This window comes from Xiphias gladius, chromosome 17, assembly GCF_016859285.1.
Source record: "Xiphias gladius isolate SHS-SW01 ecotype Sanya breed wild chromosome 17, ASM1685928v1, whole genome shotgun sequence".
Classification (NCBI taxonomy): Eukaryota; Metazoa; Chordata; class Actinopteri; order Istiophoriformes; family Xiphiidae; genus Xiphias; species Xiphias gladius.
Window position 1 is genome coordinate 5197861 of NC_053416.1, and position 18812 is coordinate 5216672.

Consider the following 18812-nt stretch of genomic DNA (forward strand, 5'->3'; position numbering starts at 1 on the left):
TAGCTGCCTCTGGTCCGTAGTCGAGCTGCTCCACCCACAGTTCACCCACTTGACTTCTTCGCTGTCGGGTACCTGGAGCTGCAGACTTGCTCAGGAATATTATTTGACATTTCTCCGAAAGCTGTTCTTATTTCTTATCAAGTTAATAACAAACTGAGATTAAACAAACATTTACAAAACAAATAATTTATTCAACATCCTCTTTCATGACAGGGAAAGTGAGAGAAATGTGCAACAAAGGCAGATAAAATGGCATTTTTGTTACCAAAAACACAAACATTCTTAAAAAGCTCACAAACATTCCCATAATTAAACAGACATGAAACCAGGCTTAAACAAACTCATTTAAAAAAAAAAAAAAGGTATAAAAGAAGGTTTTATGGTGACATATTTTAGGCCAGGATTTTATGGACTTCCTTAGTGTTAGATATTAAATGGATAAATAAATAATTAAATAATTGAACATGAATAAATTATTTGAAATATATAAATGAAACAATCATTTTTAAAATAAGTTAAGAAATAATTAAAACTCCTCTTATGTGAAAATGTACTTTGGGGTTGTGGCTTCATAGGAAACTTTACTCATATATTCTGCAATTTCCCCAAACTCTTTTTTTATTGGCAAAATATTGAAAAGAGAATGACTTTACTATAAGTATTGATTTGACTGTGAATCCAGCACTTTTTTACTTTTTTATCCTACCTGAAAATATACCAAAAAATAATCTGAGCTAATTACTAAGGATTTGGTTCCTCAGAGCAAAGAAATTGATTGAAGTCTCCTGGTTAAAGCCACAACCCCCAAGTGTTAAGCAATGTAGAGAAAGGGTTAAGCTTTTAAAATACACCGTCACCACCTGTGGGACACTTTGGCCTCGGTAGCGCTACTTCAGGTCTGTTTTGGCTGGTAGCGCAAAGGTTACGATGGTGTACGTCATATGTAGGCTTCAACTGAAAATAGAAATGTTTATGGAGAGATGGACACCGCTAATCTTCTGTGTTTGTAAGTTGTCTTGTTATATGTTAAAAACTGATGGAATGGAAAACCTCCCCCTGAAAACATTATTATTTTATTCTTATTTCATATAAAAAATTATAGGGGTTTATATTTATTTCATTTGAATTATTTTTTATTTCAAATGACCATTTTTCCAAAGTCTTAATAAACATTTTGTAATAAGTTTATTTTGTAATGGCACGGCATGGCATTTTATTTATTTTATCAGCCCTTAGACTCTTTAATGATCAAGACTGACACCACTCTTGTGTCTGTAAATATGAAGCTACAGCCAGGAGACAGTTAGCCTAGCTTAGCATGAAGACTGGAAACAGGGGGAAACAGCTAGCCTGGCTCTGTCCAAAGGTAACAAAATCACAACTTGTCGTTTTTACAATTGGGCTCTTGTACATATTAAACAATCGAGATATATCGTGTTAAGCGGTGAGTTTCAGAGCTGCTGCTAGGTGGGTCTCGTTATCTTTGGAACAAAGCAAGGCTAGCTGTTTCCCCCTGTTTCCAGTCTCTGTGCTAAGCTAAGCTAACTGGCTCGCTGGCTGTAGCTTCACATTTACCGCACAGACATGAGTGATATTGATCTTCTCATCTAACTCTTGCCAAGAAAGCGGACAAGAGTACTTTTCCCAAACTATTCCTCTAGAGTCAACTAACTAATGGTGTTAAGATATCCAACAAGCCGTTGGCGTTGTGTAGGAAGAACCTCCAAGTTATCTAATCATGGCTTCGCATAAACAAATGTAGTAAGGCTTCGCAGTTTCTCTCAGCCAAATAAATCATGTCACACATCACTTTTTTCACCTTGTCTGCCCTCAACACCAGTATCCCTCTCTTCCTGGCACATCACCAACATGATGTAAGTGGCAGTAGTAAATATAGAAACTTTTTACCTCTGCCCTGAGCCTCTGGCAGAGGCGTCTGGCTATCATGCCCCTGGTGTAGGCCTGGATGGTCAACACGGCACGCAGACGGCGCCAAAATGTCTGCCGGACGACGAAACCACGGCAACGGGCCTGCAGGAGAGTGACACAAAGGCGAGTCCTCCGGTAGACTCTGTAGTACTTCCGCGCCCTGTAGACGGCCTGGAGGCGCAGGAAGCCCGACTGCATCTGGGGGCGAGAGAAGCGTTTTAAAGGTGGGGTGTTATTAGTACGCTGTAGCAATGACACGGTGACACTTCACTTGTGCAGCTCATAGCAAATAAACAATGGGTTTTAGAGTATCAAAGGGTTTTCATACTGCAGCTGAGAAGTTAGAAAACAAACAGCTGTTGAGGTGCTTAAAGGTTCCCTGTGGAGTTTCTGAGCAGCGCAATGGGGCTGTTTTTCTAGGCATAACTTTCCTTGTTCACAATAAAACTCCACTGGGTACCTTTTAAGAATATTTTAATCCACGGAGAACCACAAAACCAAACACACTAACGGCGTAAGGGACTCACAATTTGGTAATTCTTTCTGCACTGATAACCCCTCCAGACCTTCTGGATAAAAGTCACAGCGCTCCTCAGTCTGAGATAGTTGGTCCTGAGAGGAGTGACGAGAGGGGAGACAGAAATAAGATTTCAAACCGGGGCATAAAAGATCCGTATCCCGAAAACCTCCTTTAGAGCTGAACAGGAAAATCACCATTGAGGTCCATTCATCAAATACATAGAACACACAAAACCAAGGTACTTACGGACCCCAGTCCTGAAGGATGGCTTTTTTTTCTTTTTTTTTTAAAGCTTGCGTGTACAAGATAAAAAAAATGATCTTTCAGGACTTCAGGGGCTCTGCAGGTATGTCTAGAGCTCTGTGCTAGAAGGTTCCTGACCTCTCTTTAAGTCCACGCACAGCCTTCTGGATGAGGATGACCCTGTCGGTAATGGCCTTGTCTCTCTCGATCTCCAGCTCCATGTCGTGGTGGTCCTGACAAAAAAAAACATGCAGAGACACAGTGGCCGACAAAATGAAACAAACTGTAACATCCAGTGGCTGAACATCATGATGCAGAGAACCACCAACATGAGGAAAAAAAAAACAAAACAAAAAACTACTCTTTTATGTCAGTGTGCATGATGTACAACCTTCAGGAAAATCTTAGTCTTTCCGATCTGCCAGTCGTCATGTTTCCCCAGCCGGGCTCGGACTATCTGCTGGCAGGTCCCTCGTAGGTCCTCCTGGAAGGAGAAGGGAACTACGTAAAAGTGACGACTCCTATCAGAGGAGCTACTTATGTTATTCGTAATATAAAAACAATAGTGCTTTTAGACCACAAGGAAAACACATTTTGGCACATCACTTAAACGGTAAATGTACCATTTTAACATAAACAAAGGATTACGACTTAAATTTTTCAAAGATAAACTACGCTGCGCTTCCCGCTGCCTTGTTACAATGAGCCAAATATCGCAGGAAACATGATAGAGGCCCTTGAAACAACAACAAGGTGCTTTTCTCACAAGCCATGCGGAGGTAAAACTGACGGGGCATAAGAGAAAACTTGGGGATTTATGGAACTGCGATTTAATGCCAAGGAGCATAAGCAAAAACTTTAGCAATCGTAGTACCATGATAGATAGTCCCATGTAAGATACAAGGTACAATTTACATTTTAAAATAATTATTCCAAAAGGTCAATATTATTGTGATATAAGGTTCAACATTATTTGAAAAAATCTCTCTCTTCAGGAGGCGGTTACACTTGCTTATCATAGAGACTGTAAGCGGGGGGAATCAGCTAATCTGGCTCTGCCCAAAGACAACAAAATCCACCTTCCAGCACCTCTAAAGGTCACTAATTAACATCTGATTAAATTTAAAAAAAAAACAACCAATTGTCACTTAAGAGGGAGTAGCATGGTGTAACTGTTTCTTGGTAAACAGCAGCTGGAAGCCGCGAGTGTTCGCGGCTTCCCGGAGTCTTGTCGTCACGGTGAGATCGGGTTTAGTAGCGTTAGCGTTAGCATCGGGCCCTTACGAAAACCAAAACCTGTGCTCGTCGACTGAATCCGGCAACCCACACTAACCCCAGGTACGCTGTACAGAAGCGCTGGGCAGACGGATAAACTGCCGTATGTCAAGAAATACATGTAGTTACAGCATATAACTCTCTCAAAACCCCAATCTTTCGTTACACTTGTGTTTATGCATGTGCACCTGAAGATACAGGTCGTTAGTTAGTGAGCTTTAGAGGTGTTGGCAGGTGTATTTTCTAACTCTGGACAGAGCCAGGCTAGCTGTCTCCCCCTGCGTCCAGTCTTTGTGCTAAGCTAAGCTAACCATGTCCTCAAATTACAAGCGCACAGAAAAAAATAAAGAAAAAAAAATTATTTTCTTCATCTACTACTTTAATAGAAAAAGAAATCTAAGTAAGTTAAGTACAAAAATATCAAAACCGTCTCTTTGTGGTCTGGATGAACTGATCCTAATGATGCTCGCAGACCATTTGAACAGTTCTTAATCAGGACTAAAGGAGGCAACAGAAACGGATTTGTAACAGACGTCAGTGGCTGCGGTGTGGACCTGAATGTGAGCAGGTTTGACGCCAGGCATGAGGACTCGGTAACGATCCACAAACTCAGTGAAGGTGTATCTGATGGGGTAACCGGCCCGCCTGATCCGGATGGTCTCCATCATGCCGGAGTAGCGCAGCTGACGAATACACAGCTCTCTGTCAAATAACTGAGGAAAGACACAGAGGACACAAAAAAAAAAAAAAAAAATGCAACATTAAAACTAGAAGTCAAAGAATACCAGCACGTCCTACTTAAGAGGAGAGAGAAAATTTATTTACAGTGAAATGTATTTTTTCACTGTAATGTTACATAAGATGAGAAAACAAAGGATTTATTGGGTTAAAACTGTACAGGATTTCATGGAAATGTGCTTATCGTCCAACGACAACCTGTTGTTTTTAGACTTTGGTTTTTGTACGGATGAAACAAACGTAACGTGTTAATCAGTGAACTTCTGAAGGTGCCGGTAAGGTGGATTTTGCTGCTCTTTTGTACAGAGCCGGGTCAGCCGTTTCCCCCGGTTTCCAGTCTTTACGCTAATCTAAGAAAATCCTGCTGATACCTGTAGCTTCACATTTACCGTACAGACAAGAGAGTGACATCGACCCCCTCATCTAAAAGCAAGAAAGAGAATAAGCCGATTTCCCAAAATTTCAAACTATTCCTTTAAAATAAGGCGATTGAAATTCATGTTATTTCTTTGATCTACGAATAATAAAAAAATGAAGATACTCAACACATGTATTTGAGATTGTTTCTATTATGTTCTATGATTCAGCTACCCAGCATTACCAATGTTAGGGAGTAAATAAGTAAAGATTTGCTTCTGTAGCAGGTTTCAAAGCAAAAGGTTATTAAGTTCTTTAAGACAGAAGCATTTAACGCAAAATATCGAACATGGAGGATAATAACAAACTAGCAAAAAAAAAAATAGAATTAAAAAAAAAAAACAGAGCAAAAAAATCACCTAAGAAACGCGAGTGAATGTAAGTGAGTCTTGAGAAGTTTTTTAAAAGTGCCAGTTGAATTAATGCTCCAACAGCATTAATGTTTTTGTTTACGGGCAAAAACATTTTAGGCCGAGCTCTGGGAACATCCAGTAGACAGACACTGGTTAGCTGAGCTTTATGACTCCATACTGACACAACAGTTCAGAAACACACCTCATTATATAAAGCCTGGAGAGTTTATAACAAAAATTTAGACACACACACACACACACACACACACACACACACACACACACACAACACACACACACACACACACACACCTTGCACTCACCATAGGTTTTTTGAGCTCGTTGGGTTTTATACAACGAACGAAGAACGGCTGACACATGCTGAGCGTCCTCATCAGCATCTCGAGGGAACGTTTGAACTGACTGCTCAGAGTGGGAGAGCGCTTCCTCGTCTCAGCACCCTGAAAATACACACACACACACACACACACACACACACACACACACACACACACACACACACACACACACACACACACACACACACAGTCCTGAATTTCTTTGGACATATTTCATTCGTAATATGACATGCAGTGTGTAAGTGAATATTTAGGAATCTACAAGATTAGCACCTTTATCACACCAATGGAAATGTATCTTTACTTAGACTTTACATTTGATTTTTTTTTTTTTACTATTGTTATTCTGTGATTGCGTATGTTCAAATTTAAGTTCTGCGATTCATGTATCACAGGTGCTTATAGACAGAGTTAAACCTTTTAAAACATTCCCACTACCCGTGCCGTATCTCAACCCACCGTAGCAGCGCTGCAAAACTGGTGATAAATCATCGGCCGATTATTTTCCTCCAATTAATCAGCTAATCGTTTCGACTTCACAGTGGCATTTCGAGACATTTTAATTTCGTCTATTGCCCACTTAAAATGACGACTGTTAAACGCATGATATTTATTTCTCCGTTCAAAAAGACAAATGCCAAAGCAGCATCACTGATGTGCTGTGATCTGTGGCAGTGACCTATTAATTAATTCCTTTGCGCTGCTGACTAAGACTAATTAAGCAATTCCCCGTTTAAAGGACATTATTGGCGATAATCTACATTTTCTTTTCGACAGCAGATCTCACGAAAAGACAAAAACCTTGTAAAAAAACAAAGTATTGCCTGATGTGGCTTATTCCTCTGTGCCATAGAGCTCACTTTTTTTTTTTTTCTCTTTTTAACGCTTTACATGTCTGGCTGTTAACAATCCCAACCAGTCTCACACTCTCGGAGACAATCAGGTTTTCAGTTTTGTCACTCATTACACGGAATGGATAAGTACTGTGTTCCCACACAGTGGTGATTAACAACTACTTTTGACATGACGAAAGGTAAACAGAGCAAACACAGGGTGCACACACATTACTACTACTACTGCACACGACGGACAGATGAAACAGGACACAACACAAAATCTCGGACACCGCTCTGCGCTGCAATTATTTCAGTAAAGCCAAAAAGAAAGTGACAGGACTTCCCGTTTCAAAAGGTTTCATTCCCTTGAACCACACGAGACTTTATAAACTTCATTATAAATATCCCTTGATCAACAAAGTTTTCCCTTTTGTGTCTGCTACGACAAAGTGCACACCTGTGGAACAAAGAGAAGGGCTTAAAGAGGAGAAGGGATGCAGCGAGATGGAGGCGATGAATATCTGGTTTCTCGGGGGCTTTATTCGGTCGAAACAGAGACACACAGGGTTTGAGTGACCACACGATGCTAAAGGCCGTTGATTACCTTGGGAGCAGGGGTGCTGGGCTGCTGATAGCCGCACAGAAACTGATGTCAGAGCAAAAGACGGAGGAAACAGAGAAGAGACAGCAGAGTGAGAGGAGGGGTGTTGCATTAGTAAAAGGCAACGCTGCGAGAAGAAAAAGCTAAAGGGAGGCAAAAATTCACCAATGACATTATCACCTGAGGACAGCAACACCTTAAAAGCCATGACAAAAGTTGGAAAAAGGAGGTGAAAAATATTAGTCCACCATTACAAGTATTCTCGTGTGGTAAAATCTAGTGGTGTTCCAGTGGTTTTTGGTCTCACCATGGCCACGTCAGCCTGGAAGATTTGCTTGATGAACTTGTTCTTGGACGAGTGGACGAGCTGGATGATGTCCGTGTGGAGGCTGTCTCGGTTTTTCTCCAGGAATCCTAGAGGGAGGACGTTATGGAGAGAGACAAAAACTGTGAGGGGGATTTCACGCCCGTGGTTCGGTTCGGTTTGGTCTGGACAAAAGAACCAAAAAATTCAACATTGTTGCCTTTTAGTTGTGGCACCATATCCACACAGGATCTTATCCTACCACCGGGAGTCCTAACTAAGACTTAAGAGCTATTCACAAAGCTGCCGAGAGCATCTTCGCCTGCCTCTCCGCACACCGTCACATCTAACATTAATTTGACCATTATTTTCTCAACTGATTAGTCAATTGTGTGGTCTATAAAAGGTCAGAAACATTTGTGAAAAATACTCATCATATTCTCTCTTTTTTCTGTCATTAACAGTCCTGAACCCAAAGATATTCAATTTACAACCATAGATATATAAAATAATCTCATTTAAGGTGGTGAAACCAGTGAATTTTTGCTCAAAAAATGACTTAAACAATTAATTGTTGCTGATTAATCTATTAAATGACTAATAGTTTCAACTCTACCAACGTGTGTAGGAGACAGAAGTTAATATATTGCTCCTTTTTTTCGACCACGGCTCCTTGTTAATAACGGATTATGTGGTTGATGTTCTCTCCATATTATGTTCAGGTCGGGATCGACTACATTGTGTATCGGGCTGCTTCTCACACCTCACCTGACTTTTATTTTACCTCTCTTGAGAGCCAAAAACTGCAGTATGACCAATCATAAACAAGAGATAAGCGAGAGAAGGAGGTGAAAAAGCATAAAACAAAGTATGAAAACGCGACAACAGCCGGCGAAATGAATGAGACCGATGAAAGAGAACGCACCTCTGGTCTCGTAATGCACCACGCCAGCAAAGTGTTGGATACCAAACTGGGTTTCATAGCTGTTTTTAGGAGGGATGTAGTTGGAGTTGAGCTTGTGCTGTGAGTTGAGTTTATACAGCATCGTAGCATCAGTCCCCTGACAAAAGAACCAGGAAGCAATTATGAATGCAAAATAAACCCGTTGACCTCTTATGGTGAATTGTAGCTATAAATGTTGATTTTTAAAGCCAAAATAGAGCATATACCAACATTTTTTATTACTGATGAAAGTGAAATGGGATGAAATCTATAGACAGTAACATTAATCTATGAACATTTTCTACTCATAAAAATGTTCTTCAGTTGGTCTTGCACAAAACCGCATTACAGTTCCTATGGTCGTATCGTACCCTCGGGAACTTGCTCTCCTCATCAATGAGTGAGATGATGTTCATGGGTTTGTTGGCGATCATGTCCAGTGCGTCCTGGTTATCCGTGAACTCGATGTGCTGCCAGCTGATGTCCTCCAGGTTGTACTCCTCCTGCTCCAGTTTGAAGACGTGGCGCACGAAGAACTGCTGCAGGTTCTCGTTGGCAAAGTTGATGCATAGCTGTTCAAAGCTGCAGTGGAAAATCAAAGACGAAAGCAAGAAGACGACGTGAAAGTGTTGAATTAGCAGAAATACTTAACTGTGAAAACTAGGGTGTAAATAAGTTCTTTTTTAATGTTAGATGAACGGATAACCACGAAAAAAAGACCTGACACTGCTTCTGATCAAACCACCAAGTATAAACGACCTGTTGACGATGAAGTTCTCAAAGCCAAAGATGTCCAGCAACCCGATCGATCTGCGCACGATGTTGCTCTCGCAGGACGGCGGTCTGTATATGGCAGCGTTAATCTTATCCACAATCCAGACAAACAGCCTGCCGTAGATCCCCTGGCAGATGAAACTCAAAGTCAATAAAAATACAGACCTTCAATCTTTTGTACTTACTAACTTAGGTTTGCAAACGTTTTCATGAGAGGGCCCCCCAAAACATGTCCTCACAGACCCCGTTACAGGAACCAATAAGGAGAGATTTCAGTAAATCAAGGCTCTTACTAATTTTTTCGGTTTTTATGATAAATTACTTAGTTCAGTGGTTCCCAGCCTTCTTGGCTTAGGACCCCTTAACACAAAGCATCATCTACTTGTGATCCCCCAATAATCAGTAATGGCATACTGTGCTGTACGTCCACCAGCTCAACCTTTGTTTTGTTTTGTTTGAATGAGCATTTGATTTACTTTTCTAGCAGAAATGGTAAGAACTAGCCCAAATTTTAAGTTTAAAAGTGAGTTTTTGATGTTTTTCTCAGTTTTAGGTGATTGTAAACTGTTGGTCGGACAATACAAAACATTTGAGGACGTCACTTTGACTTCTGGGAAACTGATAATAGACATTTATCACAATTTTCAAACATTTTATAGACAACATGATTAACTGATTAGCTGAGAAAACAATCGGCCAATTATAAGATAATGAAAATAATTGTCAGTTGCAGCTCTAATTTAACACTGAGAAGCAGTGTTTCACCCCCTCTCTGGTTAAACGTTTCAGTTCTCTAAGAGGTCCAACCCTGTGACTATAAAACACCATATGACAAAGATGTTTCCTTGTGTATTTTGTTCCTTTTTATTTATGTATCTTTTACTTTTCAATTTAAACTTTGATCTCTTTTTTTATTTTATTCTTTTTAGGTTTATATGCACACTGTTATTATCATGCGTATACCTTGTACATTTATTTATGTATGTGTGTATAATTATCTACTTACTTGACTGTTACAACTTTTATCACGCCCCAACAGTAACGTCACGGTGTACTGACAGAACCCTGAAGTACACTCCTACATCACTACGAGTTGAGAAGTTAGACCTCTGGAGGTTAGCAAAACAAGATTTTTAGTTGTTGTTAAGTTGCTCTTTAAAGGCCCTGAAAAGATATTTTTTCAGTCAGTGTTTTACTGAATAAATCTTTTGGTTGTTTCAAATGAAAAACTCCCGTTTTTTTTCTTCTCCTCAACGATTTGAAGCGGACGCAGCTAGTTGGAAAAAGGCGTTATAATGTTTTTCCATACACCAATCACTGTAAATCAAATGTGATCAAGCCGCACCTACACCTTCCTGATGAGGCAGATTAGCTGAGTTTTTGAATCTTAAACTCATAATAAAGTATGTTCTACCTTGGACTGTGCGGCTTAAATATGGATATTTAATGTTAAGGAGAAATAATGAAGTTGTGAAGCCAGGTTTTTCAGGGGCTTTAAGGGGGTCCAAGATCAAGTACCTTGACAAAGGCATTTCTGACATCCTGGGCTTGTTCCACGCTGAGAGGCGTGGCGACACTCTCACCACGAGTGATCAGGGTTCGCGTGGTCAAACACACCATCACATCCTTAGGCTCCACCTACAGCAAACAACAGGCAACATTAGAGAAACGGGGGAAGCAAGAGATCTAGTGATGGATTGATCCTGCATTCTAAAACCAACTGTAGTACACACACATATGCATACACACCTCCATGAGTGAAGCAGCAGTAACCAGGTCAGGGGATCTCACAACCACACAGGCGTCCAGGTTGTCATACGTACGAGCTGAGGGACATGAGAAAAGATAACCGTTTTCCTCACAGCTCTGAAAAATATGCGACTTCCCGTGTTTACTGTGCAGACACAAAATTGGAGACACGTCGCGATACTATACAATCCAGCAACTATGGCCTTTACAATGACAACAGACAATACAGCTCTAACACTGAAACTTGTAAGTGTCTGTCCAGTGATACATACCCTCGAACCGCATGTTTCCCATGTGCAGGATGGAAGCCAGCAGCTTGGAGATCTCCCAGTTCTCCGTCTCGGTGAACATAAGGACCTTCATGGCTGACAGGATGCTGGAGTAATCACTCAGGTCGTCACGGCCGTCACACTCTGTACAGTTACCCTGGAAGGTTAAACACACAGAGAACTTTAGGTTATCATTTTTATTAGCCAAGCTAATAGGTGAGGCTCTAAGAACAGCGATGCCGCTCAGCTGGTTGTCGTGAGCCTTGTTTGGATGCTTCCCGCTACAACTGCAGGTCTCACCAACTGTAGTCGCAGCGTTTTTCTCCCCATTGTCAACAGGAGGCAGTAGCGAGACTGCAACGGCCTGGTACACCAGAGCAACATGAAGAAGACGCTGCGCTTAAAAGTTCCCAGAGGCAAGAATTCAAATTAACAAATGTTTTTGGCTGCAACGGTCATGAAATTATATTTATTCGCATCAAAAGAAAGTTTGTTCAATTTAAACGGTAACCGAACAAACCGTAATTTAGAATGTTCTTCAGAATTTAGTGTGGAAAAAGATTTTCATGTGAAACAAGCTAGTAACAAGCCAGTATCATCAGCAAAAAGTAAAAAGTCATAGATGACGATGCACATGCGAAGCATTTGGGGCTGTTTCCCGTCCAGTGGATGAAGCAGCCCGAAAGTTTTTTATGTATCATTTTCTTGCAACAAAAACAACAAGACTGTGTAAAGTGTGGTTGAAATTGCCAGTAAAAAAAAAACAATACATAAAAACTGAGTCAAAGTCATTTGTATTTGTTAACAAAGTACAATGAGTCAGGGAAGATGTGCTGTAAATTTACTCATTACAATGACGAGAGTAGAAAAACGTGATCTTGAAGACTCGTCTTAAATTAGTATCACAGGAGTCTTCAATGTTATGATCAGTCATTCAGCCTATTTAAATGGAGACAAGTCCTCATTGTGCTGTTTGGTAACATTGTGTGCATCACAGTGAACAGAGATAAGAGAAACAAAGGAAGAGAGTTGTCTGAGGAGATAAGGAAGAAAATAATTGCCAAGCGTGGTCAAGGTAAAGCCTACAAGACCATTTCCAAGCAGCTCGATGTTCCTGTGATCACAGCTGCTAATGTTATTTACAAGTTTAAAGTTCCATGGGACCGTAGCCAACCCCCCTGGATGTGGCCGCAGGAACAACATTCACCCCACATTGAACAGACGGATAGTTCATATGATGACGAAGGAACCAAGGAAAAGGTAAATAACAGACACAAGTTGACCTCCAAGATCAAGGTACAACAGTGGCCAGTCGCACCGTACAGTGCTTTCTGAAGGAAAGTGCGTCACAATGCTTCTGGACAGATGAAACACCACTAGAGCTTTCTGGCAGGTCACCTCAGCTCTACGGTCGCAGAGGGAAAAATGAAGCTTTCAAAGACCAGAGCACCATCCAGGCTGTGAAACACGGAGCAGGCTCAGTTGTGTTACAGAGTTGCTTTGCTGCATCTGTGCCTTGAATCTGTGCAGGACACAGTGAAATTGGCGAAACATACTGTCCAGTGTCAGAGAGATTTGTCTCAGTCAGAGGTCACGGCCCCTCCTCCGACCGCATTATGATCCAAAACATACAAGGAAGAGCACACATGAATGGATGAGAATAAAACACTGGACCGTCCTGACCTGGCCTGCTGTTGGTCCTGACCTCTATCTAACTGAACATCTGTTAGAGCTGAAAAAAAAAGAGCTGAAACTCGCAGTGGGCAGAAGGCAGCCATCAACCTGAGAGAACATGAGCCATTTGCTCGAGAAGAATGGGATGAACCACCAGGTAAGTCTCATTAAGAGCTACAGAAAGCGCTGGATCACAGTGATTGCCTCAAAATATTGGGTTTAAAAGGTCCCAATATTTTTGTCCATGCCGTTTTTGTGGCCTGAGATAACCTCTGATATGATTTGGTGCTATATAAATAAAACTGAATTCAATTCAATTGAATTTTCCTCCTGTTGTATTATTCAAAATAATATGTTACATCGAAAATCAAAAGCAGCGTGTCTGTTCTATTAAATGTGGAATGGGTGCCAGCTCCCTTTGTCAGTTTTTCAACTTATTTCAGAGAAATTTACGGTTTCCAGCACCAGTGAAGGAACCAGTGAATACGCAGGCATACGGCATGAACGGTCGCCCACGAAGCCGTGGACTCACCATGGTGAGGTAGGAGTAGTCCGCGGCGAGGCCCAGACCCAGCTTGGCCTTCATATCTGGAGGCATCCCCTTCAGCACACAGTAGAAAACATGGTAGTTCCTCTCATCTGGAGCCTGGAGGAGAAGAGAGAGGAGAGTCACACAAGAAGAAGAAAGGTAGAGGGAAGACTGGGGAGCAAATGCCTTGGAAAACAAAAGTTTATTTTTAACTTTGCACACTTTATATATGTATACAAGTGTCATCGGTATGTTAATGTTAAGCCTTGGGGTCACGGTAAGAGCAGCCATATCTAATACGTCTTCATGGAAGTTAAAATTGTTGACAAATACTGTACATTAATAAACACGTTAAAATGACCTTATATCTGCGTATAACTCCACGTTATTGTGTTGTTAACATGTATTAAATGTTTAGATACTGCTTCTAAATGCTTAAAAAGGAAGGTTAAAGTGTTCTTGTTTTTTTCCTTTTGTTTGGTTTGGACTCGATCCCACGCACACAACATACTCACTAAAACACCAAATTTGTATTGATCCGAAGCTGAAAGTAGTCCACAACGAACACACTTTTTTTTTTAAACCCGTCCTGTGTTTAATCTGGGCAGAGTGCTGCAAACTACAGTGCGAGGTCTCACCTGTCGACACACTCGAGACTTCTCCAGGAGGTACTGCTCTATCTTGGCCCCTTCGATGGCCCCTCGCTTGTTGAAGTGGATATCGATGTACTTCCCAAAGCGGCTGGAGTTGTCATTACGGATCGTCTTGGCATTGCCGAAGGCTGAGGTGACAGAAAAAAAAAAAGCCAGACGGAGGTTGGTGACAGCGCGGCCTGATAGTGTGCAGCTACACCGATGTATCTTGACGGCATAAAGCAACCGACACTATGTTACCATGGTGATGTGGTATATGACAGTACGCTGCTACTGTATTGAGGACTGATAAAACAAAAATGAGATTTGACGTCATCGAGTTCATTCTTAACTTTGGAAAAATTGAAAAAAATGAATATTTGCACAAACTACAAACTCATGCCAACATCTAGAAACGCATATGAAGATCATATAATATGATCAAAAGCTCGAGAAGAGCTGATCAGTAAACCTTGTGGTAGGGATTGTTCTCCTCGCTAGATTTGACATTCGTTTTTTTATCCAGATTTCCATGCACATTTATGAAAAGAGAAACCCGAGCGGGAGATGACATTCTGTGCAGTCTAAGGACGCCGCAGCTGCCCGACCTTCGAGGATCGGCGTGGCCTCCAGGACCTGCTGCTCTATCCAGGAGTGTTGACCGCTGATGGCCGCGAGGAACTGCAGGATCAGCTTTGTGCTCTCTGTCTTCCCAGCTCCAGACTCACCGCTGACACACAGAGAGAACTGTTACACAGCAGTATAACACAAAGACACACCCTCTCTTTGTCTCTCTTGGTTTTATATCTCTGGCTGTAACCGACAGGAAAGAAAAGGACTCTGTTGCAGTTGAAAATGCAAGGTGTTAGTTGTGACAAAATTTGATTCATTGGCAATGTAGTGAGTACAGCCCGGCAGTTTTCAGTCAGTGCCAGACTTGGGTGCATTCATCTGTAGTGCTGCCGTGCATACAGGCGCGTTTTGACAGTGCGCATTGTCCCAGTACACGATCGATGCAAACACATGCCTGAGTTGGAAGGAGACAGACCTGCAGATCTAAAAAAGACAGCTCTGGTCACAGTTAAGAGAGTAAAGCACGAGGCGGCTGAAAGACGTCCGCTCCACTGGATGTGGCTACACTGCGTCCCGGTCATATTACTCATATGTCCCACGTATCTCCGCTTCGGCCCCAATGCGCACTGGAAGCGTTTCACGAGTAGTGCATCTTCATTCAGCCTTTGCCGTATCTTTACCTTCACATGTATTCGCTCGGCTCTTTCCTCTGTCCAAAGTGACGCACAAATGAGGGACAGTACATTCCAGGGCGGATCAAGGAGAAGGCTTCGGGAAAAAAGTGCCTCAACACTCCAGTGCCACAAGGTTGCAGGTACACGAAGCAAAACACAAGTTCACAGCACATTGCTTTTTTTTTTTTTTGAGAGAGGGAGGGAGAGATGGAGAAGGAGGGAGACAGACAGCGAGAGAAAGAGCATATTAGGTGAGAAGATCATCTCAGAATAGGCAGGTCTTCGAGACAGAAAGGGATTCTGGTGACCGAATTGAGTTTGCTAAATCAATTTTGTAGTGAATTGTTCATTGTGGTGTGGAATCCTAATAATCCTGTTAGTGAGCTACATCCCTCCTCTCTCTCTCTCTCTCCCCTTCACACCATAAGCAATAATTCACTCCTAAGACAGAAAAACCCCCTTTAAAATCGCTTATTGTTCAACGAGGCTCGGAGGGAAAAAGTACTCTTTCATCTCTGAGCCTTCTGGGTTTATATTCCAGATGTACTCAACTGGCTAAATGACTTGAATGTGGCTCTGTAAATGTACGGGTGGAGTCACATTCAAGTCATCTTGCCTGTTGAATACACACTGGATATACGTAAAATGAGCAGGTCGGCCAGTTGCCAGTTGCTTTGGCAGCATTCGGAGACAAATCATGATTTGTGCTGAAGACGCAACAGTCCACGCAAAAAACCGTCAGCTCTCTACAGCCGTGGTTCTCAAACCTATCGGACACTCGTGTTTACACTGTTGCATTGGTGTAATACTTAGCACAGATCATAGTTCTTCGTGAATGCCCTGCGTGCATCACTTTGAGCCCATATGAACTGCACGTGCGCACACGCGCGCACACACCTGATGATGCAGCACTGGTCCTTGTTGTTCCGCTGCATGTTGAAGTAGCAGTTGTCCGCTATGGCGAATATGTGCGGCGGCATCTCGCCGATCTTCTTGTTGGTGTAGAGGCGGATCAGGTTTGGGCTGTAGATGGGTAGCAGCTGGTAGGGATTTACTGCTACCAGGATGGAGCCTGTATATGTCTGCAGGAACCCAAAAACAGAAGAGTGGATGATTTAAACGGTGAAAAGACAAATGCATGGACTTTCATTTACTCTCTTTTGTTTTAGGGACAGAATGTCCCGACTTTCAAAATGTCCCTTTTGTGACTTTTACAAAACCCACTTCATACAAACCACTAGTGTTAGAGTATATTTTCCAAATATTAAAAGATACTTGTAGATATGTCCTTACTGTATTTGCCCGTGGCACTTGTCTTCCCTTTGACATATTGGCATTTCTAGTGTTAAAAAACTACAGCTTATTGTATTTATTTTGTAATTCGGTTGCACTGTAGCTCTAGTTTCGCTGATTAGAACATTTCCTGTGACTCAAGGAACTCAGAGTCCCCTGGATCTATCACATGAACTTGTAATTTTTGCAGCAACAATACACATTCTTAAAATAGGTTATACATATATATATATATATATATATATATATATATATATATATATATATATATATATATATATATATATATATATAATAAGCAAAAATGTGTTAGAGTAACTGAGTACATAAGAAAGAATTAAAATCAGTTGTTAATAGAGCAAGAAAAGGCTGTTCTGTAACAAATAGAGACCAAGAGCAGCTATGGAGGAATTACATTTTTACCCATGTTAAAATCAAGATCATGACTTAAATACCTCATTATCTTTTGATAACAACCTTTGCTTCTTGTGATTATGATGAAATTATCTCATTATGTTAGGATGACCAAGGAACTGTATGTTTCAGAACTTTTACTGTGTGATTAATCTATTTTAAAATGATTTTTCTCTTCGTTTATGTTGTATTTTTTATTTCAATGCATTAAGCAAAGCACTTTGTACTGTCTTTGTGTATGAAATGTGCTATACAAATAAGCTCGCCTTGCCTTAAGTCATGATCTCGAGATAGTCGGAGCAAAATAAACAATGACTGCTCCATGGCCGCTCTTACCATCCACAGTTACAGCAGTGGCGTATTAAGTACATTAAATACGGAGAAAGGATATTTAAGAAAAATCGGAAGAGAATGTTGCATCGCAAAAAACGTGTTAGCAAATGTTTCTATTTTAACTTTATACTCACCCGTCCACTGCAATTTGTCTAAAAGGAGAGAGAGGACATAACAACCAAACACCATTATAGAACTTACTACAACTCGCTCTCAAACACACACCAAACTAAAAGTTTTTAGGAGCTTGTTCCTGAGCTTTCAAGCACCAACTACTAGACCATATCCATCGGTTTTACGAGCCTGCTAAGGTTTCTTGAATACAGCTTCGACACAGGTGCGACCAGGCACAGTTTGCCACAGATCTCCTCAGTTTGGGGTGAGAAGCAGCTGTTGAAGCACACTTCCTGAACCCTGTTACCATAGTAACCCGATTTTGGGTCAGTGCATGCATAGAAAAGGACTAAAAGCAAGTGAGTAGTTAGTCATTGTCATCATTTTGACATCCTAAATTGACGGAAGCACACTGCATTAATCAAAGGGGGAAAAAAAAAAAACGAAAAAAAAATCTCATAATTAAGACTTGCTATCTCATAATAATAAGAAAACTATCTCATTACTATGAGATCCTGAAGGTTAAGGTGGTTATCAGTCATCGCTAAAACAGAGGCATGATGATGTTACCCGATTTAACTCGCTTTTATTTCCTCCTTGGTTTGAGACACTGGGAGAGAGTATTGTCACTGAATAATGTGGATGGTATTATCATTAGTATTGACATTTGCACAGGCATCTAAAGTCCAGATGTTCAGGGGGAACACACTGTGATCCTCTTGAAGTTGCTCTGTTCTGTCAGGAGCGGCTAAGCCAGTGCGGGATGCTTCATAGAAAAACAAAGTCAAGCATCTGGAACGCATCCAAGCTATCAAAATTTGTGACAGTATCTAAATACTATGGTTCCATCTGGGAACAGCTATCAAAATAAAGCTTGCAATAAAGCAGTGGTAGGGCGAACAGCGGCACGGGGGCCAAATTCAGCCCTCCGACAAGAATTCACGGCACCTGACAAAAGCTAAAGTTTTCGCTATTATAGTTTAGATTAAAGGTTTAAATGATATTTCATAAATCGATTGTAGATAACAGTAGAAACAATATATGGATCATATAAATCTGACTTTGTTGGGCTGCAACAAATGAAGCTGACCCACCGTTTGTTGTGTGTGGATAACCTCATCAATTAGTGTTTCACAGAAGGTGCATTCACATGTATGAGTTATTTTTGACCAAATCAGTATCATTATAAGCTGCTGTGGAAATTACATCGGCCCTCAGATACGACGCTAAAACAAACGCCTATGAATATATTTCACTCTTAAACAA

General features: G+C 41.1%; 1 protein-coding gene across 2 annotated transcripts in view; it reads right to left on the reverse strand.

Annotated features, from left to right (window-relative positions):
- The window catches only part of myo7ab (myosin VIIAb), a 48646-nt gene that overhangs the window by 24020 nt on the left and 5814 nt on the right, over positions 1–18812 (reverse strand). For both annotated transcript variants that reach the window (XM_040149618.1, XM_040149617.1), the window contains exons 4-20: positions 16290–16474; positions 14754–14875; positions 14152–14294; positions 13517–13630; positions 11314–11467; positions 11042–11118; positions 10811–10930; positions 9278–9420; positions 8890–9100; positions 8501–8636; positions 7579–7685; positions 5799–5936; positions 4522–4680; positions 3084–3176; positions 2831–2925; positions 2457–2541; positions 1909–2127 (exon numbers count right to left, since the gene is read on the reverse strand). In XM_040149618.1, the coding sequence (XP_040005552.1) occupies positions 1909–2127; positions 2457–2541; positions 2831–2925; positions 3084–3176; positions 4522–4680; positions 5799–5936; positions 7579–7685; positions 8501–8636; positions 8890–9100; positions 9278–9420; positions 10811–10930; positions 11042–11118; positions 11314–11467; positions 13517–13630; positions 14152–14294; positions 14754–14875; positions 16290–16474 (2301 nt within the window). The remainder of the gene's footprint in view (positions 1–1908; positions 2128–2456; positions 2542–2830; positions 2926–3083; positions 3177–4521; positions 4681–5798; positions 5937–7578; positions 7686–8500; positions 8637–8889; positions 9101–9277; positions 9421–10810; positions 10931–11041; positions 11119–11313; positions 11468–13516; positions 13631–14151; positions 14295–14753; positions 14876–16289; positions 16475–18812) is intronic.